The 24,849-nt window shown below is 36.7% G+C and overlaps 1 protein-coding gene across 1 annotated transcript in view; it reads left to right on the top strand.

Annotated features, from left to right (window-relative positions):
* Nucleotides 1-24,849, top strand: part of eIF5 (eukaryotic translation initiation factor 5) — a 59,602-nt gene that overhangs the window by 20,115 nt on the left and 14,638 nt on the right. The window contains exons 3-6 of the mRNA XM_089642767.1: nt 14,855-14,951; nt 18,960-19,228; nt 20,214-20,424; nt 22,953-23,070. Coding sequence (XP_089498893.1) covers nt 20,268-20,424; nt 22,953-23,070 — 275 coding nt within the window. The 5' untranslated portion in view covers nt 14,855-14,951; nt 18,960-19,228; nt 20,214-20,267. The remainder of the gene's footprint in view (nt 1-14,854; nt 14,952-18,959; nt 19,229-20,213; nt 20,425-22,952; nt 23,071-24,849) is intronic.

Here is a 24,849-nt window from a genome sequence, read left to right as displayed (position 1 = left end):
TAGGACCCACTGTACTCACCGAGAACTCGCGCAAGTGACTCGAATTGGAACGGAGTTGTTGATTTGACAAATGAGTAGGATTGGGATTCGCTTCCCGCAAAGGACTCGGGTTCAAGAATTCATTCCGGCTGAACCTACACACCGCTAATTCCTGCGCGAGATTGCTTTCCATCAGTGATTGTTATCAAATACCCAGCGAATCTGGCAAACATCAGATTAATATTGTTTTCGAAAATTAATTACCTAATTTAATGATTTTATAACAAAGAGGTAAAGAAAATATTGTTAGGAACGCTCTGATATCTCGGCATTTCAATATTATTTTATGTGTTTTACAGGATACGGGAATTGAAAAAATATAAGAATATTATTTAATAAAAATAATGTGTCCACATTTTGGTAACGACGTTTTGCAAAAAAGCTTCCTGTACAAAAATTTCCCCTCCAAAAATAATCAAGACATATTATTTAAAAAATAGAAACAAATTAACCTCTTTGAAACAACTTAAGAAAACAAAATATTTCGCCAACGTCGGACAAAACTTAGCCACGCGGATTTGTACTATGGTACTAAACTCTACAACGACATCCCACTCTCATTCAAAACGCACAACAATATTATAATATTTAAATCTCAAATAAAATGATGAATACAAAACATAGGGAGATCAGACATAAATAACATACAAACCGAAACCACTGAAAATTTTAATTATATCGAAATGAAATCCTCGGCACGGGAGATCCCAGTGAGGATATCACCATCTCTATTTATTACAAAAAAGGAAGATAGTAAAGTGCTTATTATTAATTAATTGTTCCATATTCCCACAATATACTAACTTTCACAAAAACTTTACAGTAGGTAGTATCTACATACAAAACTGAAAAAGTATATAAAACGTTAACACTAATATTTTAAGTGGTATTTTTGATATAAGGGTTTTCTAAAATAATAAGTCTGGGTTTAAATCGAATAATAGGGACGGGTTGTTTCACAGAATTTGAAAAATTCATCAAATTTCTAAGTTGATTTCTGTGAAGGTTCTATTATTATATCGTTATTGGTCAGTTTCTTCACAAAACTGAAATAATAACAGTTCTTGGATAAATGATTAAACAAAGCGGAGATGTTTATAATGATTGCAAGTAGTTTGCATAAATAGGACCACTTCGTGGCGGAACATTTTATTTTTGCGATTAGTGACTGACCAGTGTTTTTTTTTAATTAGTGATTTTTTCTTACAGTTTAAAGGCGTTTCTGTGGTATAACTAAATGAGAGACTAAGACTAAGTGAAGTATTATTGCAGAGGTTGTGCCTTATTTCGAAGGATGCTGCATCTCGTAAAGCTTGGGACACACGGCAGAGCCGTTTTAGCCCCGAATCACTTAACTGAATCCATTTGTGAAAAATCCACCGTGTAAATTAGGGCGCCACACAATACCGAGCTGAGACAGTTTGATTTATGTCCAGTGATACCACTCCACAATCGAATTGTTTTTTTTACAAATATTCAATAAAGAAATTTTAATTAAAATTGATTATTAAAAAATAACAATACGTAAATATATATTTTTTCAAATATTCAATAAGGTTTATTTTTAATTAAGTAATAAGAAATAAAATAGGTATTCTATGACACCTAGAACAAAATTACGTCCACTTGAAGACGTCATACCACGGAGGAAACTTTCCTCCTGTCTGACTCGATTTCTGAATTCATACTAAGCGGATTTTGGCTGCGTGATTGCACGCACAGAGCCGGCAAGCCATTGGCTCGGAGATTTGCCACATATGGCTGAGTAGAGCCACAGCTTTTTGGCTCGGCTCGGAGGATTTTGTGGAGACTTTCGAGCAACGCCAAGCCAACCGAGTTTCCCCATACACGATGAGTTTCTGCCCGGCGCGGGGCTGTTTGGTTCTCTGGTTCTTCCGTGTGTTGCGTGTTCCGTGTGCTGTCATCCTATCAAAGTAATGACGTTGATGACAATGACTGTTGACAGATACATGCATGGCATTACGATAACCATTGGCTGAATATAGAAACCCTCTCCAACGGTGGATTGAGCATTACGCTTATTGTGGATATACGTCTTATCCACATATGAACAACGTATGAACTGTATGTGTGTGCGATGTGTGTGCGGTGTATGTGCGCGGTTGTGTGTATGTGTGAATGGCAAATGGCTAGGAAACTAGGTATACATATGAATGATTTTTTTTTGTGTAGTTTAGTGTTTAGTCTCGCGCGTGATTTTCCACTGAAACGGCTAAATTATTACCCTATTGCCGATTGTGTGCGCAATTTTTTATCGTCGAAATGACCAACCTGTGACATTCATTTGCAACGGTCCAAGCAGCCAACCGGAAGTACAAGTCGACCAATCAAATAGCTATTTTAATCTCGTCAAATGTAATCTCGGTGAAGCATTACGCTATGCAGTATGCACGCTGCAATTGATTCCAAAACCATTATGCTAAACATTTCAAAACCCCTATGTAAATGTATATTGAAGCCCCATTCGCAAGGGAATACAATGTTCGGCGCTGAGACTTTACGGTGTGGGAGTCGCGCTTCGACTATTATTTTGTTACGAGCGCGATGTCAGTTTGACGCTTTCATTTTAAGTACATAAGACGCCCTGTTTTTAAGGATTTTGGAGCTATTAAAATTCTATATTTTGTTTCCACATATAATGGCAATCGTTGTAGCCGAAGTTAGCAACACACTCTGTATTTAGCTAACTCCAGTCTCTAGCGGTCATTGTAGCCATTTGGCCCTCGTTCGCGAAACCGCTCGGCAATTCCAGTGTACCCACCCCTGTCATATTTCATCAAAAATCAGAATGAATGCGCTAAAAAAACTCTTTTTCTGAATAAGGATCCGAAATTCTAACATACAGGGTGTTAAGAGACATACATGACTAGCTTTAACCACCCTGTCAGATTTTCTCCAACATCGGGAAAGCGCTAAAAGAATCCTTTTCTGAATTAAGGATCAGAACTACTAACATACAAGGGTGTTAGGACGTTAAGAGACATATCCGAATTACTTTAAACCCTGTGATTCTTCTAATATTTGGTGTAAAAAATGTAAATTAAGGCGAAGCTTAACGCTAAATCACTATTTTGATTTATCTTTATAACGAATTGGTGTACATTATGAATACCAAAGGTTTTACTATCGTTTCGCTTGAGTAGAATAAATAAAAAAATAAATTACTCAATAAAAAATATAAATGTAAACTACTAAAAAATATTTTTTTCAACAGAAATGTATGAATGCGTAAAGGAAACAACTTTAAAAAAATACAGTATTACAGCTAAGGTTGTCTGTGACAGTTTCACTTGATTAACTTTTTTGCTTTTTTATAAAATTATTTACAAAATAAATAAAGACCAGTGTTGTGCTTGAAATCGAACGTTTCTAGACTACGTTTGTCAAGCGATTTTAATGCCTATTACCTACAATATAAGGTATACCAAGAATATACACATTTTTGCTTGTAGCTTCCTCTTAAAACACATTTTATCTTTTTTATTTCACTGGTCACTCAACCGAGTAACCAACCGCCCAAACCCTGATTTAAAAAAAAATGTTGTAAATATAAAGTCACCGGAGACCAAACTTTCTTGTACATGTTTACTCCAAATAACCTCAGGAATCACTAGATAAAGTAAGTCAGATATGTCTCTTAACACTATGTGTAGCAATAGAAAATTCAGAATTATTTAATTGTTTAAATTCGTTGGCAAATCGTGTAGTTCCATGTTTACGGCTAAATTACAGTAAGGTTTTTTTTACGCCCACCCCATCCAGATTGACGCTTTCCCCTATTCTTGTGAATTTCTTCCCCTACATTTCGGAGTGAGATATTATCTTGATAGTGAAAACTTAATACTTCACCTAGCACACCCGAGCAGGATCTCCTTTGGTTTATGAAGCTACTTATTCTGGTTGCAGTGACGCGTAGGTAAATGTGTTTGGAATCCGCGGATGGGAAGCTATAAATAGTGTTCTCATTTCGCCTTTTAACCTGAGCTGCGATAAATATTGACTTTGGGCCGGTAACTAGCAATGCCGCCATACTGCATACATGGAGACCTATGCTACTACATACCTTTTTCCACAGAGCTCTATGTATGTATCAAATGCACGAACGTTGGATAATTTTAGCCAAGCTAAATTTATTCGTTTGCGGTAATACTAGTAATAATTTATTAAGATGCTGGAACTTGTTTTTCGCTTATATTTTTCATGCCCCGCCATTTGTTCTGGAAACAAAACGATAAAGAACAGGATGCCATTGATTTTACAAAGCCAAATAGATTAAAAATACTAATTTCGGTTGTGGGTTTGTCTGCTCACTGTCTGTCTGTGTAACTCTGCTTTAGTGAACTCAGATTTATTTTTAATTTAAGTATCATTTTCACAAAATTTGGAACTGATTGTGTCCAGAATTCAAACAAACGGTAGGGTATAGGGATATACTACCTATGTTATAATATTTTTTTTACCAGAAAATTATTTTATTTCTATAGGTACATATTTGAAATGCGTAGGTATTTCTTTTACTTAAATTTATCATGGTTAATCTTGACAAGTACCTAAAGTTAGATTTCGTGATTTTTCATGGGTCTGCGCTTTAACCTTTTTTTAAAAAAGGGTTATTTGCTTACTTGCTTACTACTTACCATCATAATATCCAGTGAATTTCACGGGTCTGCGCTGCTAGTATAACATAAATCACAACAATGTAAAAACCTTATAAAACTGACAAGCTGCGAACAACGTTGACTTCTTACGTTAGAAAATAAAACGTATGTATTGCTTGCCACATTTTATTGAATGTTCTCTCCAAGGAGTTGAGAAAACCATATTTTACTTCTGGTTTTATCACGTTTACACATTGTGCCGTGTTCCACATTGTCACTGTAGCATGGCTTCTCCTTTACTTTTACGCCCCTCGTACACAGAGACACTTACAATCTACGTGACTGTGACGCAACCAAAAGTAGCCTACCGATATGCTACTCTTTAAGGCTGGTTTCCGTACACGACGCTTCGCTAATTGCACTGAACATATTTTTTCAAGTGCAGTCGCGTGGAATTAATAAGATGTCAAGTGACTAGCGAAGAAGACAATAATAATGTTGTTCTTTATATTTACAAACATAAAACTATATACGTTTTGGGTTCATTCATACAACGAAATAAGTTTTACTTGTAGGGCGCACGCCGCCGCCAAGGAACTACGAATGATGTCAAATTGACTTTAGTTTTCAACCTCAATTCACGCCTTTTCCGCTAAATCCTTTCTGACGTAATTGACTAACTAACTTTATTTAAACATGGATATTTTCCCACCTCAGGAACAAATTTATCATTCAAATTATGTTCGAACGTCATTTCTGTCACTGTCAGTTCTGTTACGTGCAACTGACGTTAAACCCGTTGTGGACGCGTCGCATCGTGTCGTGAACGAACACTTGTAAAATATTATGACGGATACTCACGAGCGGCGCGTATGCTACGCGGACAAAACTCGAGTCGCTTGTAAGTATCTCCGTGTACGAATGGCATAACTGTTTGCTTTAGTTTTCCATTGAGGGTTACATTGTCGCTGAGCTTTATGATAACCCAAGGACCATGGGATGGAACGGTACTTACCACTTACCCAGTGACAGTTCATAGCATTGTTGAATGTTGATCGTAACGATGTTTACATTCAAGGCAGCCAACCGTAACTACTTTGTATAGAAACCCAAGTCACCGACAATATCACTGCACTGTACACTTTTGTACTCGCGTTACTCATTAACTCGCATTTGCTACCAAGTTTCCTGGGTATACCTTACATAATATCACGTGTTTCCAACTGTTCACGTGGAATACGACATATTTTTATACTTTAAAGCTACAAAGCGACCGGTCGGTGGCCGAGTTGACATCGCGTTTGGGTCCCACCCAGGCGTAGTGTGTTCAATTCCTCGGCTGGCTAAGTCCTCCCATCACAACACAAGCAACATTTTCAGCTTACTGTGGTGGTAGTAGGAGATTTTCAAATATTGTCAGGTTATTCGTAACCTGGGAATGTTTGACCCTCTTTAAAAAAAAAACTTTAAACCAATGTTTAAGAATTACTTTCGGTAAATATCCAGAGACGCGCCTCATCCAAAATAGGTTCTTAGAATTTTAGGAGTTTAGGATAGGTTTTATCTAGAAAAGAAAGTAAAAAACTCACCTTAAAAACTATTGTCAAAATATTAAATATTTTTAAAGTAGAAAATTTATGTGTGTTTAAAAGTTTATATATCAGAGTTTTGGCATCCAATGATTTGGATTTAACTTAAGATTTATAATAATAATATTTGGCTTATTTATATGTATAGCTCCATTTTCGTGAAAAATCACCCCAAGGACGCTGAAAGTATATTAGGTACGCTGTAGGTATATTGTAAGTATAGCAATATAGTCGACTTTCGAGTTCATGTCGTCCACAACCACACGCAAGTCTGTCCTCATAATTACAATCTGTAATCTGTTTTGACTCCGATCGATACTCGTTTCTCTCCTCCCAGCATCGCAGCGTCTCGGGTAATTACTCTCACACCCCAAAACGACTCGACTCGGTAAATTAAATCTTCATCGCCACTAACTTGTATCGAACTTATGAAGAATATAGGGGGCTACTCGAGATTTCCGATTATCCGATTAGCATGCACTCGAATCATGAAAATAATGAATTCAACTGCACTATTGATTCATTTGCTAGGTTATCTGTCTCTGTTAGTGAATGCGATGCATTAGGCCTTCAATGGGACGCAATGCAGTATCACCCTCCCCGCGATACCTGTTACTTTCATCCTTTCGCGCCTAGTAAGCCAGCCAACCAGCCTTGCATGTCCGCTGAGTAAGCACGAACCCATTTTAGCCAACCTGGTTCTGGTTCAATAGAGTAGAACTTGGCAATTCGCCTTTGAAAAAAAAACAGAAAACGACACTACAATTCATGGCTTCGAAATCCAAGTGACTGCTACGAGTGCAGTTCCGCAAAATTCCTGCAGGATGACGATCGACGGCCAACTTTCTATAGAAGAAGACAACAGAACAAGTATGAAAAGAAATAGGTCATCTTTGGGGAGACTGTGCGAACGGCCTTAGGATTGTAATATATGTAGGAAGAAAGAAATGTTAAGTACCCTTTTCCCCACTGACTGTATTTCGCTTCCATTTCTTTGTCTTTGGCTTCTTTATCCCTCTGATTCTGTCGATCTTCCCCTGTTTCTCTTTTACCTGGAAAAAAAAATCAATTAAATATGTTTATTTATTTTTTTACACAGCTTTTCGATACAAAGATTAAATAAAATGTTAGAAGATTAAATAAATTGTTTAAAGAGTGTCGTCAGCATATTTACCCGACACACTTTAACAAGCGATTCCAAAAAATTAATTTTACTGTCGTTATTAACCGACCATGTCCAATTACAAGGCATTACATATTACACGAAGTTAATACAATGAGAAATGTTACAATATAGTATAATTAAAACTTACTGCAAGAGGAAGAGGAATATAGGATGGGGATAGGATCTTTTTTTTGTTTTTCATGTCAGCTATTTGAAATACTTTGAATCATGGCGAATGTGTCATCATCTGGCTTTGTCTGAAAAATATTTTTTACGTACCTACACCAGATATTCTTGCATTTACATAGGAAACTAAAATTAATTATGCTCTCTTTAAATGTGTTATTGCTGAGTTTAGAGTTTTAGCTAACTTAAAAAGAGAACCAGAAAAAGCTAACTTTATTAAAACTACTAGTCGACCCGCTATTGCTAATGTCTTTCTCGGGTGTCTCTGACTTCCACCATTCACTACTGTATACCACAATGTTACTGTTAAGGCGATGCACTACGTCGTGTAATATTTTAAATTGAGCCGCTATCAATAACAACCTTTACGTAGGTGGCGATAAGGTTTAAATTCCCGCTTAACACCATCCGCCTATTTTGATTTATGCAAGAAAAAAACATGGCCAAAAAGTGCCTTTTATTTTATTTTGTGGATTTTCAGGCATAAATATTTTTTTTTTCGATCATTTTATAAATAACTTAATTTGCCACATTATACAATAAAATCATAACCAAAAATGGGTTCGTAAGTAGGAGATTTTGATCTTGTTGAAAGTAAACGTTGTCCAGATCAATACCATCCAATTCCGGCCATAAAAAATCATTAATCGTCTCTCGATAGCGCAATCCATTCACCATAACTGTTGCTCCAGCCTCATTTTCGAAAAAGTAAGGTCCAATGACTCCGCCGGACCATAAACCGCACCAAACAGTCACACGTTGAGGATAGAGAGGCTTTTCAACAATAACTCTTAGGTTTACCAGATGCGACAATTTTCTTTGTTGACGAAGCCACCGAGGTGGAAATGGGCCTCAGCACTCTAAATGATTTGCATTTGATTTACTCAAGTGAATTTTAATATTTTCAATGCGATGTTGAAGCGTGTATCCATTTTTATTAATGACGTAGTTTCTACTTGTCTAATGTCAAAAAATGTCAGCTTTAAAGTAACATCTACCGAAATATTCGGCTATTTAAAATAACACCTCTTCAATAAGAGTTTTTTTTTTCCTTGAAAACCCTGTATTAAGACTGATTTACTTCCCTACAGGTCAACAAAATCAATACTGTAAATTCAACAGGACAACTTAATCCTAGAGTAACCAGGTATAGTCCAGCTTGTACAGGCAGCAGGAGCTTTGTAGGAGCAGTAGGAAGATAGTCAATAATACAAAGTTTTACTTTTCCCGAGTGGCAGTCGTTTCACTATTTATTGGACCAAATGGTACTTTATTAGATGCATATTTAAAAATCCCTTGTAAGGCCGAAAATTGCACATGTCCCACACTTGTAGAATGATATGGTTTTTGTCAAATTGAATCATTTTAGGTATATGAAGAATAATTATTCAACAGAATAAACACCTATATTAAATTCGACTACCTATATTGTTTCGATATTACTACTCATCAATAGTCGGTTTTTATGTGTTTTTACAGTTATATACAGTACTGTTTTCTCTTTCTTATATTTTCTTTTTTTTTAAACTCAAATAAGTTAAGTATATTAAAAAAAATCAAATTTATTAATATAATTATTAAGTTTTTCCAGTATTTTTTGGTTTTTGTTATTGTTACAGCTGTTTCGGCTTTCAAGACCATTTTTAAACTGGTTATCACCACGTTTAGACGACTTATTTATATGATTCTATTTTGCCCCCTCCCAATTTAAAATGATTTATTACCGGTAAAACCGATTTACTGATAAATAAGTTATCCCATGTTTCATCTGTTGCCTACATTTCTACCCAATTTCCATCTCCCGAAACTAGCGTCAATAGCTCAGTCTGGAATCGAACTACGCACCAAATCAATCACGTCTATCATCGGACACACACTTTGTCAAAATGGCATTTGCCCCAAAAGTGCACTTCGCCAATCTCATCAAAATGATTCAACATTTTCTACTGAGTGACGGCATATTGATGGGTATTTTCCGTTGTATTTGTGGGTCCAGACCCGCCGTCTGGTGCAAGCTGCGCCCGGGATTGCACCACCTCGCCTCCGCCTCCCCAGTGACCGCCCCCACCTTGCGGGGTTCGGAAAAGTTCGGGAATGTTCGTTTGGAAAATGTCCGGGCCCCGGTCACACGACCGGCCTTCCGTCTGTCAGGGACAGCCATGTCACTTCAACTTTTCCACGACAATTTAATTCTACTAAATTTACCCCGCTATCAGTTTGCAATGCAAAATATACGTCTTTTAATTACTTTTCTTGTTAGATTAGGAGTTGGCAATATCAATAGTTTGCCATGCGTACGTCTTGTTGTTGCGGATACTTCGTTGCGCAGACTAAATCCTGATATGGTTTGTTTGCGAAAGGTAACCTCGTACTGAAGATATTTTTATCGAAAATATAAAATCTTTCACTCATTTTTGGTTGGCAAGGCGAAATAAAAAATATGACACGTTTCGTGTTTGAGTGCTTTCCAAATACAAGTTCTGTTTTCTGATTTATAATCTCAGCCTCTCAAGATGTATATGCTTCAGGATTCTCGCTGAATGACATATTACGGCGTATGATCGTATCTCCATGCGATCCTCCATCCTCCGGCCGACCATCCCTGTATCCTATTTGGGCGAGGGGGCGGCTGGTGGGGGCGGGGGCTGGCAGGCTGTGGCAGGCTGTAGGGGCGATCGATACCCCTGGAGGACAGGGAGGGGGAGGAAGGGGCGCGCATGCCCCCGGGCGGGCCGGGACTTCCGTTTCCCCTTTACATCACACTGTGCCCGGCCGTCGCGGAATACACAACCAGCACTCATTTCGCTAATTACTTTACTCAATTCCCATCACAATACTACAAGTTTTAGCACGTTTATTAACACACTCGACAAAGCGTGGAATAGTCGACTTCCACACATCGATTTGACTTCGTATCGTCATCGTGGGATAGGTCAGTTTTATCTGACGTAACATCTTTGTTTTGCCGGCGTTTGAAGTCGGGTCCCTTCCAGACTTTGGAAAATTTCCGTTAAGTCGAGTCGGTTTTCCGGAAGCGGGCGGCGGGTTTTTCGGACGTCATTGCGTAGCGTGGTTCGCGGTGCGATTTGGGAGTCGGGAATTTGTGGTCGCCGTTCACCGCTGGTGTTGACGCTGTCTCCCGTGCCGGACCGGGGCGCAGCGCGGGCGGGGGCTCCTCCCCGCTTCTCCAAGGGGGTGCGTCTCAAGCCCCCCGGGCTCATGCTGCACGCCCATGGCCTAGCCACGCAGAACTCTGTCCGTTCTCTCGCCACTCTCGTCGCTCTGGTCGCTCCCACCACTCTCACCACTCTCCACTCTGACACTGAAGGTATACTTACATCCTACATTACACACAAGTATCTCGTTCCTCCGGAGTCTGACAGCATGTCATGCTTGCTTGTTTATCCTTATGAAACATTGTTCAATACTTTACTCTACTCCTAATCCGAATCTCCCCTTTCGTGCGTTCGTCCACGTAATTATTATTCTTTCACACAACTGCTTTCGTTTTCGTGTGATTTTCTTGTTTTGCATCGACCTTTGGTTTATATTGATAAGGCTAATCTGCATTGGTTTTGACTGTTGTATTGTTTATCGGTTAAACCTCGCCAAATGTGATTTGATTACCAAATGTCTACTGAAATGCAGGCTACATTTAGCACAAAGAGCTAGAAAACTGAATTCATATTTACGCATTTTGGCGATTCTTGTATTACAAAATATCTACTGAATATGAGACGTAATTAACTAGTTGTTTTGAATGGAATTGAATGCAAATTTAGGCATTATAAGTAAAGTGTTGAACAGTTAGGTGGCTGGATGGATATCGTCTGGTCTGGTGGTATCTCATGAGAGTGAAGAAGCCCGTGTGCCACGCGGGTCTGTAATGCGCACGCGCCGAGTTGCACAATTTCTGACCCTGACCTCCAATGCCTCTGGATAAACCTTGAATTTGAATCTCTACCTCAAGGACTGCGGATCAAGAAAGTACCCCTTCTCTTGATTTTGTATGTGAATTTTCGATTATTAGATTCATTAAATTATACATTTATTTAAATAAACATCACCAATATTACGTTAAAATGATTTTCATGGTCGATTCATACATACCAAGTCTAACAACAATTATGACACTATACATAAATTATAATGAGATTAGAAATATTTTCGCTTTTTTTAATTCCTCACGTAAACACGCATTATTCAATTTTACGAAATGTTTTTTTTTCTTCAAACTATGTCTAAAATAAGTATATTTTTATGATAAAAAATTGTTCAATTTCTTCCGTATTTACTCAATTTTATCGACTTTTAAAATAAACTATCTATGGTTATTCTATTTTCGTAACATTTCTTTTGTTTTCTTGTCAATTGTCAAATTATACTAATATTAAAAGTCATGAAGTCAGGACTTGTTGTAAGATGCGTGTCGGATTTTCTCCAGTTTTACATTTATGTTGATGTTGACCACAGGATTACGTACTCCTAGAGATTTGACAACTTTCTCGAAAACTGTTAAAGGTCATTCTTTCTATGTATATACTTTGCAGGTGCGATTCTTGTATTACTTTTATGTAGTTTTTTTTTACTTTGTACAATCACAATGTTTCCACCTTGTTTCCACACAGTTAGGCAGATATATCAAAATCTCATTCTTCTCATCAGGATCATCTGCACTTTGGGGACCACCAAAATATAAATATATATTTTTTAAACCAAAATAATATTCAATTTATCTTCTTTATCTGCGAATTATACTCGATTTTACATGCGAAAACTTTTTTCAAACCAATATTTTATGCTGGGTTAATATTTTTGGTAATTATTCGGAATATGTATTATGTATTATTTATTTATTTATTTATTTATTTATTATTTATTTATTTATTTATTTATTTATTATTACACGCCCTAATGGGCTTTTACACACTACAAAGTTTAATAGTAGAGTATCACAGTTATTATAAATTCTACCAAATTAAAACAATAAAGGAAACATAATACAACGAAAAAAGAAAAAAAATATTAAATGTTACAACAAAAGCATATAATAAAATAAGATACATTATTGGGGGCAGCGGTGGATTGGCAAGCACAACGGTTTTTTTTTTAATTTTTTTATAGTGAATACCTCTCAAGAGTCCCAACTGCTCCCGTCTGGAGCCAGTGAGACTATGGCATCCCCAATTGGGGGGTGTTGTGAGGCTGAAGGTAAGTGGGGAAGGGAGAGAGGAAGGTGGGGAAGTACCTGGCTATTCAGATCTAGTCACTAAACACGGCTAAAGCCATTTGGAGCAACGTTTCAATTCTGAATGGTGGTCTTACACCAGGGCGATACTGGTAGTATCTTCCACTCTGGAACGTGCCGCAAATATACTATATATTATTTTAATTAATTAATTGTGAAATAACACAAATTAATCAAATAAAATTTATTTGCGCACGCCGGGTTCGAACCCGCGACCTTCGGAATGGCAGTCCAATGCGTTACCACTGGACAATGCCGGCCGTCTATAACGGTAGCTGGAGAGAAGAATGCATTTTTTGGCAGGGTCCCCCTGAACCCACTGTAGTACCTAAGGGTTAAATAAGTTTTTTCCTTATTTGTTTCTACAAAATATTATTTTCCGAGTCTTACACTATAATTTTCTTTAGGAGAGTGTGGCTGTACCTTGTAGGTCCATAAAAAAAATGCATAAAGGATTATTTTTGACGGCCGGCATAGTCCAGTGGTAACGCATTGGACTGCCATTCCGAAGGTCGCGGGTTCGAACCCGGCGTGCGCAAATAAATTTTATTTGATTAATTTGTGTTATTTCACAATTAATTAATTAAAATAATATATAGTATATTTGCGGCACGTTCCAGAGTGGAAGATACTACCAGTATCGCCCTGGTGTAAGACCACCATTCAGAATTGAAACGTTGCTCCAAATGGCTTTAGCCGTGTTTAGTGACTAGATCTGAATAGCCAGGTACTTCCCCACCTTCCTCTTTCCCTTCCCCACTTACCTACAGCCTCACAACATCCCCCAATTGGGGATGCCATAGTCTCACTGGCTCCAGACGGGAGCAGTTGGGACTCTTGTGAGGTATTCACTATAAAAAAAATAAAAAAAAAATAAAAAAAATGAACTTATCACCATGCGGCTTATTCTCCTAAAAATAATCCTAGGTAGACACATTGTCGCTGTCAATGCATTATTCTATCAACTTTAGGTGGCAATCACATCCACTTAAGCGAACATATTATGCATTTCTCTGAAAATAGATGACATTACAGCAGTTACTATACGAAATAAATGTCAGTCCTACCCAATCGGAAATTAACTCAGTTCTTAGTGCGGTTGAATCCAACCCCCGGGAAGTAATGTTCAATCCTCAGTCAAACAAAAATAGATGTATTTTAATAAGGAATCTTTGTTTTGTACAGTTGATTTTTTATTAGCTGTACACGGGCAGACAGGTAACCCGATTATATGATATCCAAATTTTTTACGTGACACCTTACAAGGGCGCCCCTCTGTCCACAGTATAAAGACAGTGGAACTATATCGACCTGGTTGGACAGTATTGTGAGGCTGGTTAAGGTAGAGGCTGTAGGAAGGGATTTATTAATGCGGGTCTTGAAGAGGCTCAGATTATATGAAGGAGGAAAAACATTACACCTAAACAATCCGTTTGAAAGTGTGTTGTGTTTTGCATACGTGCACCTGTGCAAAGGGATCAATGCTGCTAGCTCCTTCGAGCACGCTCCATTGATACCTGTAGAACAGACTGAGCTTTCCTATTTTGCATCTATACATTAGGGATGGCAGAGTTAATAATGGATTGCACAGAATCAAGTAGGTTTATCAAGTATTTTGGGGCTCCAGCCCAGAGGTGGCTCCCAAATTCAATTATTGGACATTCTTGAGAATTGTACAGATTTAGCAGCTGGTCATATTTGGAGATTCTGCTCAACCTATTAAACAACACTCCCAATTTCTTGGAAGCCAGATGTACTACGGCTTCTATGGAGCCCAAGCAATTCAATGGAGTGTGTCGATGCATCTTAAATCAATTTATTTAAAGAAAGCTTCTTACTTTTTTCATAATAAGACATACTATAATATTTTCACTTGCAATTTGGTTTTTGATCAAATAGCTATTATTTGCCAAGTCCACCTTTTTCTTAAATAGAAAAATGTCCTCTGGTATAATTATTGACTGTTGTTGAAGAAAGTAATTTAATATGATTTCCTCGTTTGTTACAGAGACATCAGTACAGAGAGGAGACACGTGCACCGGACCCCCGACTGCGTTACCCAACGCATCGTGCATGACTCGCTTTAACCTCTTCAACGGTTATCGGTAGGTCTACTCTTTATTTACATCTATTTGTCACTCCTGCTATGGACAAATATAACCTCAATAGAGTGATAACCTCACTTTTATAAACTACATTTAAAACAGTACTTTTATGTACAATACCCTCAGTAATCCGCCACCCCAAAAACCGGACAAGTGTACAATTAGTGAAAGCAGATTCAAAATATGCTTAAAATTAAAGCAGGTATTTCGTAAAAACAAACACCACTATCGATCTTTCGTAAAATTTCCATATTTTGTTTAAGGTTTCATGTTTACGCTTGGGAGATGACTTTTCATTTTGTAAACTTATTCAAACAAAAAACGTGGCAGAACAAAACAAACGGAAACACATGCGACAGTTGCTAGAACATACAAAACTAGGACTAACCGAAATGACCTGAAACAACAATAATTATTCTCTGTACATCGTAAAATGGTCAACGGGAATAAGCTGAATGGTCGTTTAGTAACTGAATGTAACTATACATATAACCTAACCAGTTGTGTCAGTGAACAAAGCTAGGCGTACGGAGGACTACTGAACTTCACATACTAATGAATACTGGCGAATTGTAGAGCTTGATTTTGGGCTTTCAACTATTAAAAATATCGGAAGATAATAGTAGTCTGATAATCAAGCTGTGGATTACTGAGAGAGCATTGCACTTAATCATAACCGTCCCGGTTGGTCAGGTGAGATTTGTTTGGATCAACAGCCGTTAACATGTAAATATTAACCTCTCAGACATAGAATTTTATTTATTATTAAACGTGATAACTCACGTTTTGGGAATCGTAGCCTCATTCTAAAAAATGTTTTGGAAAGATTATGAAATCCACTATCGCATTGTGTTATTATACGTAAATATTTGCGTTTCTAAATATACATTTTATGAAAACGTCAAAAATATGTAAAAATCGCTTACTATTATTTCAAAGACTTGAAAAAAGTACTTTTTTCTGAGTAGCATAAAGGAATAACACTTTATATATTGAAAAAATATATTTAAAAACTATTAGTCACCTCAAAATATTAAACGTCCAAACTAAAATATTTTTAATAAATTATTTAGAAACGCAATAAATTATTAACGAATATCTTGACAGTTTCAATCGGCTTAGATAATGCACCTCTACGTTCCATAGATATTCTTGAATACAGACTCATAGGCGTTATTCATTATCGATACTCTTTTTTTTAAATCATGGCAATCCGTATACTAGTGATGGAAATAAATCAATTTTTGTAAAATCTCCCGTGCTTACGTGAAAAGACGTTCTAATGTCTTGACCGCTATTATCATATTTATGTCTTTTGACGTTCTAATGTTCTGAGTGGTTAAAATAACAAGATGATATAAAATTTTTATTCAGTGATGTCTGAAAGAAAGCAAGTCGCCACAGGTGCCATAAAACCTGCTGGATAGGCAGTCATAGCCATTTGGATGGCACAGGAGGAATTTAAAACCTTTGCCAACAGTTTGCACTACGAGAAGAAGAGGAATGGTGCTGATCCATATTGTTCTTTATCCTTCTGGTGTCACTCGAATGTTTCAAGTTTTGGGTGGCTCTGACACTTCAGTAATGAATACCTGAATTTGGGTAGGTGGTCTCAAGAATTAAAATGATTTTATTTTGAAGTTCCCGATTTCATATCCACTTACTAAAAACTTAGATTTGAGGCCAAAATACCCAACCAAACTAAATAATCATTTTTTTAATCAAAAGGTGTAGCGTAAATCTAGTATGTGTGCTTACTTTATTTGTGTTTCAAATTATAAAGAAATCGATTTTTCACAATTTGAGACAAGTTTGGCATTTATTTGTGATTCAATGGTCTAAAAAATAATCTTGCCTTTTTACCATACAAATTTAATGAAATATAAAATATGAATTGTCAAAAAAAATATTTTGATGGTTTTAAATTTCATTTTCAAATGACCAATTTAAGTTGGAACACAAATTTGTTGTAAATAAATTTTGACTTCTGATGCATATTTTATTATTTTTTAATTTATATTTCATTGTACAGTGGTGCCTCACACAACGAACGCCTCGCACAGCGAATGCTGCACACAACGAACTTCCTTTTCGTTCATTTCACGATTCATACAACGAACTTCGCTTCACACAACGAAGTCGCCCGATCTTCTACGATCACTGCCGATTAATTGCATCCTCCCGCGCAGGCAGTCGTTAGACTCGTTAGTCACTGCGTAGTACGCTTAACTTACGCACGTATCGCAGCAATCGTTCTTCATTACGAATTAAATCGCACACGTATCACGGCAGTCGTCCTTTTAAGATAAACTCAACATTTTTTTTATATGATGGGTTCTAAAAAAAGCAGGAAGGTGATTTCTCTTGAAATGAAACAGGAAATAATTAGAAGGAGTGAATGTGGGGTAAAACAGTGTGACCTCGTCAAAGAGTTTGGCCTCAACAAGACCACCATTTTCACCATTTTGAAAAACAAGGATGCAATAAAATCAGCCAAAGTAGCCAAAGGAGTATCAAAACTATTTAATGAAAAACATAGATCTTCAATCCACGTCAAATGGAAAGCAGTTCAGGAGTTTACCAATGCCCACTATCCGGATTCCGCTGAAGCAAACAGGATCAACGACCTGTACTTTGATACTCTTGTCCGTTATTTCCGGCAGATGTTGAAGAAAAGAGAGAAACAAACGACTTTGGACAGGTTTTTCACTGCACCATCGGCGGAAAATGGATGAAGATGTGCAAGATTCGATTATTTCTTAAAATTAAAAAATGTGTGTTTTTTTCATTATGTTTTTAGATGTATCTAAATAAAAATAATAACAAAAAATTTATCTTTTTTTTATGTCATCTTACCATATTTTATGCTACAGAACGAATTATTTTTTTTAACATGTATTGTTATGGGAAAACGCGTTTCACATAACGAACTTTTCGCATAACGAACTTGCTCCTGGAACGAATTAAGTTCGTTGTGTGAGGCACCACTGTATATTTATTTACACAGTAGGTTGGGAAAGATTTTTTTTTTTAATAATTTCCATAAAATTTCTCAAAGTTGAATTCTTTAATTGACTATGTTTTCTAATTTAAAATACAAATGAATAAAGCAGCACATATCCGTACTAGATATTTGCTATACCTTTTGATTAAAAAAATAATTAATCTAGTCAAGTATTTTGACCTCAAATCCAAATTTAAGTTTTTTTTATGAAGAAGGTTGCGCAGCCGTTCCTCTTTAAATCACTAACTGGTTTAAACTTCTATCTAGTTCCAAAAGATGTCACTAGTGGTCATCTCACGGAATATTCTAGAAATATTTTTTGGAACAAAAGTTTTTATTTAATTATTTTGTTGAAACGTGTTTAAAGTTCAATTATCCAGTGATGTGAAAAACGGCATAGGTTTTTATTTTACACAATTTCTGGAATATTTTTATACATCAATGTGTTCATTATTAAATTGATTTAATAAGTAAGAATAGTAACGGGTAATGTTATGATGTATGTCTTATTTCAAACCTTGTTTCTAGTTCTTTTACGAAATATAAACATATGTTATTAAAGGTGACTGGGTCAAAATGACAATTCAACACACCTACAAAAAGTGATATAAAAGTCATGAAAAGTGATGAAACAAAAACTAGTTTAAATAGGTTACATAGGTAACTATCAAACCTAGTTTTTGTTTTATCACTTTTAATGAATCTGATGAAATATCATGGAACCGTTGTTAAATATCCAACAATAAATTCAATATTGGACGATTTCTTCAAATTTTTCTTAGAATTTAATGATTTTATTTAAAATTTATAAAACCTACAAACATTTGTTAAACGATGGTATGTAGGTGGGTTCATTGGATTTAAATCCCAGTAAGCAGTCTATATGTTTTCATATTAATATTCTGAGGTACGATTCTTTGAATGAGCGTGGGCTTGGGTTTTTTTTTAAAACGCCATCGTTCGAGTTCAATGATGTTGACACTGATTGATTGTTTTGTTTCCAGAACATCAAAATTTGTAAGCAGCAGACACCGGATCTTGCAGCCGTTTAGAGAGACGTGACTATCAGCCGTGCCAGCGCCGTATGGAATCGAGCGAATGAATTTATCATTTGGCCGCGCGCCGCCCGCCCAGTCCCCCCGCGCCCCGCGCCCGCCCAGTCTGCCCGCTCTCATGCTTCTATAGACTATACTCTCTTACGTCTCCTTCCTTTCTTCATTCACTCGGTTCTCAAGCCATTCTTTTGGAAAGAAACTCATCATTTATTACTCAGGTTAGTTGATTTTATTCTATTGATTTATCTATTGCTTTCTTGTCTTTACGAAATTTGTCTACAAAATCTGGGCAGCAACATTTTCGATGGTCAGATCCCAGCATACAAATAAAATCTATTCATTTTTTCTGTAATTCTTTTATATGAGTCGTGTAATTTCTATACCCGCTATATCAACTTTCATTGATTTGGAGAAAACCGCAAAAAACTGTCACATCTCTAGCGTACATGAGTAATTGCATTACAATTTTTTATATAATGAATTGGAGTAATAAAATTTCGAAAAGCATTTATTTTTCTATATATGTCTAGCAATAATTAAGTAATTTCGATAAATAAAATGGATAAAGCGGATTTTGATACTCACTTCGTGATTTTGAAAGTCAACTGAGCCGACATGGCGGGTTTAGAAACACACGCGTAGATCATTTTGACACACGAGCGTAGCGTCAGAGCGGCGGCCATATTGTATTTTGGCAAAATAACTGCTTGTGATTGGTTGAATCCAATATAGCGGGTTTTGATAGTAACTTTCTGTATGATATAGCGGATTTGGTTTCTCACTCGCAGTTTTAACATGGTTTTTGGTCGTGATAAGGAGGGTTTTTAAACTCAATTTTAGGCTCCTCTTGTTGCTCGCAAAAATGTGAACAAGATGTCATACTCAGATCATTTTGTCAAAAAATCGGATATAGCGGGTATAGAAATTATAGGATTCATATCACAGTGAATGTCTTCGAGGTGATTAGTTTCTCTGTAGAGTCATACTAGCTAATCTATACCCGGCGTTGCTCTGGGTTATGAATGATTTGTATTATTGTTCGAGTCTTCTTTGGGGGTCCCCGACTTCTTCTACCTTCCGAATCACTCTCTAAACACACCTGACACTAATAAGAACCTTGAAATTTTCAGCGAAATCGGTCTAGTACTTATTTAGTCCATATAATATTATTGTATTAACTGTTTTTTTGGTTGTTAATTCCAGGAGAGGCAGGTTGAATAGTCGCTAGTAACGCCCGGGACAGTTGCCACCGCCACAATGGGGTCGGTCAATGTGAACCGCAGCGTGTCGGATGCGTTTTACCGCTACAAGATGCCGCGCATCTGCGCCAAGGTGGAGGGAAAGGGCAACGGCATCAAGACTGTCATCGTCAACATGAGCGAGGTTGCCAAGGCCATCGGCCGTCCTGCCACGTGTGAGTATATCAATACAATTTCCATGCGAAAAAATAAACTTGGGTTTGGCGCATTTGACTCCAGTTCCTTGTTTTTCAATCCTCAGTCAAACCAATTTATTTTTATTTTAAAAGTTAACAGCTGTTAATATCCAGTTCTGGGGAGGAAGGTTTAATCCGCAGTCAAACCAAAAAAAAAATAAATAAAAAGTATTAAAAAGTATTAAAAAAATTAGTATTGGCCACAAACCCCGGCCCACGCACGGGATGGAGTAGGTCGACCTAAAAACGAACACACCGGTGACATCTTTAAACGAAATTTTAAAGGCCAAACGCTCTACAGTTAATGAAGCATTCATTTCGTGGTTTTGGCAATAGTGGGTTTTCCAAATTGGGGGAACTTTTATTAGGTCGGGGAATATTCCCAAATATCACATCACCTCCGATACTTAACTAACTATCACAACGTTTTACCGAAGGGGTAGGCAGAGAGGACGGACCGCCAAACAACTCGGTCTTGGCACACACTCCTTGCCTCATTCGCATTCATACATACTCTTATATTATTCTGACTCTTGACATGGCCCGACTCAAGTATCGGATTCACTTGGTCGTGCCATGTCTTCCTCGGGCGTCCCCGACTTCTGCTACCATTCACATTTGCATCATATATTCTCCTTACACTCCATTCTTTGCTCATTCGCTCTACATGCCCAAACCATCTAAGCTTTTTCTTAGGAACTAGATTTCTCTTTTTTATTTTTTTTTTCAATATAAACACCCGCTAAGTTCGAAAAATTATTATTTAAATTATAAATTATATTAAAACATAAAACATACCGAAAAGTCATGAGACGCTAAACTGCCAAAGCAGTTTGTCAGCAGGGAAGCCGGTCATCACATTTTTGAAAGGTCACAGTAATGTGATCATCACAGCATTGTATAGATGTGAACGATTTACCAGCTCCAGAACGACCTCCATCTAATAATTTGCACAATGCTGACGCTCGCGTGGGGCGTTATGCATCCTAAACGCTCTCTTCAGGCACAACTGAGCGTTGGTCGTGACTAAATAACTCACCTGTTAGGAAGCTAGCGGAAGAATCCGCGCAGTAAATTCGTAATTTTAAAAGATACAAATGCTCAAACACATGCTGGGTGGGGTCTGTCCTCGCAAGCAATTAACGGTTAAATAGTTTTTGTACTTTATCACTTGTCTGAATTCTTCATACAATCAGTTATAATTTTTAATGTGCTGCTTAAATTCTAATCAAATTTGCATTTATTGTACCAGAGTTAAGCAGGATGCACAGACAACCGAAGTTAGTGTTTTCGATGGTAACATGGCGAAATTTTAGATGACTTAGATTGTTGACCAATTTGCCTTTGATCAAAACTTCGATAAAACTTTGAGTTTGCCCACAGTCTGCCTAGTAAGCATATTGTTTGCATTCGTGTCATCACATTAATTATCCGATAACAATAACTAACTAACCAATACGCCGGTTCCGCAGGGGTAGGCAGAGAGGATGGACCGCCAAACAACTCGGTCTTGGCACACACTTCTTGCCTCATTCACATTCATACATACTCTTCTATTATTCTGACTCTTGAAATGGCCCAACTCAAGTATATTAGTGATAACAATAGTGTAAATGAAATCCCAGTGAGGATATTATCTCTATTTGTTACAAAAAAAAAATATAATAAAAAATTTATTATTATATGGTTAATATGTGTATCAGTCAGCAGAACAGATAACATGGCATCTCAGCTTACTGGTGCATTTACACAAACTTGTTTACATTAATATTGCTTATCGGCTTATATGACCGTGGTATATTTATCAATATGTAATAATAATGTATTACTGATTAAACTTTCACATTCTTGATAGATTTATGCAGTCTTACTTATAAAGATTCCTTAACATGCCCCTGCAGCTCTGGTATAGCTATACGGTGAGAAGGGCCGTATGCTGCTCAGGTCAAAGTATTTACTCATAGTAATAATATCCATGCAAGATTTTTTTGGACTGGCACCACTGTTCCAATCCTCAAAAACATGGTCATTTTTGCGTTTCGCGTCAATTGCTAACTTCACGTTTCTTCAGATGATATTTGCGATGTCATTGACTCGGTCTGCTTTGAATTGCTTCTTCGAAATTTGGCTAATTTGTTTATGCTTTCTGTATTTTCTTTGGTAAATCGATATTTGTATTTAAAATATTCCTCTGATAGTGCTGCCAATGGGTATTACTGAATTTTTACATTTTCATTGGGCGACCAATCGATATTTGTCAAATCAACAAGTTTTTTTAATAAAGTTCCGCGAACTCCGTCTTAATACTGTAGTAATACGTCCCTAATCCTGGGGGCCGTAAATCTGTCAGCCACTAATACTGCTGTATTACGGCCGGTATACGCAGTACGATTATTTCTTACGAGTTTTCTACTAACCTGTTCTTATCCCTCCGTGTTATCTATTATGTGGTATGGTGTTTTTGTGATCAGCTCACAGTAATAATATTGTTGTTTCAACCCTTTCAGATCCTACAAAGTACTTTGGATGTGAGCTCGGCGCCCAGACACAGTTCGATGTGAAGAACGAGAGATTCATTGTCAACGGAAGCCACGATGCTACCAAGCTGCAAGATCTTCTGGACGGGTAAGACATTCATATATTTAACCTAACCTAACCTACCAACTACTATGTCTTAGTATCACAGGAATAGGCCAATTGCATGCATTTTAACACACTTTAATCGGGAAGGGTATTTCTACCCTTTCGGTCGATTGATGCTTAACGTCGGGAAGGGTATTTCTACCTTCTGCGCCCGCCTCATTTCAATGGCAGAAAAGGAGAAATTGTCCGATGTTATTATATGAATATTATGTATATATCGATCTCTTTGTAAAGGTCCCAACACATGTACATAATTATCAAATTGCAATGCAAGTCTTTTTTTTGTATTTATCTTGGAGTCTTTTGTGTACATCGATATTTCAACTAAAATGACCTATATTATTGAACACCTGACACTTGATAGATATTGCGTTTGAAGATCAACGAATAAGTAAATTTCATTTACATTTTTCCCTCCAAATAATGTCAGGAATCACTGGTTAAAGTAAGTCAAGTACGTCCCTTAACATCATGTATAAAGAAGACTGTCCCGGGAGGGGGGCTTTGTTTTTGTATTAATCTTCAGTTTTAGTCTGAGATTGATGAAATTTTGCACACTTGACCTTCAAAACTGGAGGAAGGTCACTCTACATGAGATTTTGAAAAACCGCACCCACCATATTTTCCTAATCCTTAAACAGAATTTTGTATACTTCTTGATAAGATTTTGCACCTTTGACATTCAAAATAAGAGGAAAATTACTGTCTTCCAATATCTGCATAAGGCCCATGGGGCTTAACCTTTTCTATGCGTCATTAATTTGTATCACTTCGTTCACACGCGGGGCTATTTATTATCAATCTAATTTATGACTTTAAACAATAATCACGCATGGATTTTAAAATTTGTTTTAAAAAATACGTCGCTTATGTCTTGAATTATCTTTTCAAGTATAAATAAACAATCCGAACATCAATGGGGCTTGATAAAAATTCGAAGTATATATTCATAATGTAACTGATATGGTATGCCCGGGCGGCCATGTTTATTTCAAGGTTAACGATACACATGATTATAAACATGCCGGAGTAGAGCTCTTCAACTGTGGTGCGATGTAAGTGGTTGATTTATGGGTGCGATGTCGCGTTTGACTGGATACATGAAATATTGACACACTTAAAAAGGTTCATATAATAAAAAATAACTACACTTAAATTTACAAAAATAATGAAATAATTTTTCTGTTATTATGTCACCGTAAATATGTATCACTCAATATATTTTTTTATCGTGATTTTGAAACAGTTCTCAACGCATAACGGCAGAATCATGGCTTTCATGTATTTCAGCAGCTTCGCAATTATTATCGACGTCACTGTCACTAATTTCAAAATCTGAATCTATTTCTAAAGTAGCACCAAATATTTCTTCGTCATTAAGACCACGACCCGACATTTTGTATTTTGGCAATAAAAATACTTTCAAGAATTGATAAAAAGTCAAACTTGTACAACTTTACACTTGATTTTTCACTATAAAAAAGTTTTAACCACGTATCTTTATTTGAAAATAATCTAACACTGACGAAATTTTATATTTCTTCAATAGTTTGAATGAATGTATGTAACTGAACTTATTTTAAAATATGATAAATCAGATTTAATGTACACTGTAATTAAAATAGTTCATATCCACGAAAAAGCAAACAATAATTCGATAAAACAATGTAATCTACACGGCGAGCGTCTCTGTTTGAGAATCTTATAAAATGCGCCTGCGCAATAACGTGTGTAAAGACGCGGGAAGAATTCAAACTGATT

Source organism: Hesperophylax consimilis, chromosome 18 (assembly GCF_061612785.1).
Source record: "Hesperophylax consimilis isolate HC1 chromosome 18, BYU_Hcon_1.0, whole genome shotgun sequence".
In the NCBI taxonomy this organism is placed as follows: domain Eukaryota; kingdom Metazoa; phylum Arthropoda; class Insecta; order Trichoptera; family Limnephilidae; genus Hesperophylax; species Hesperophylax consimilis.
The sequence above is the reverse complement of the archived record's forward strand: the minus strand, read 5'-3'. Positions and strand labels throughout refer to the sequence as shown.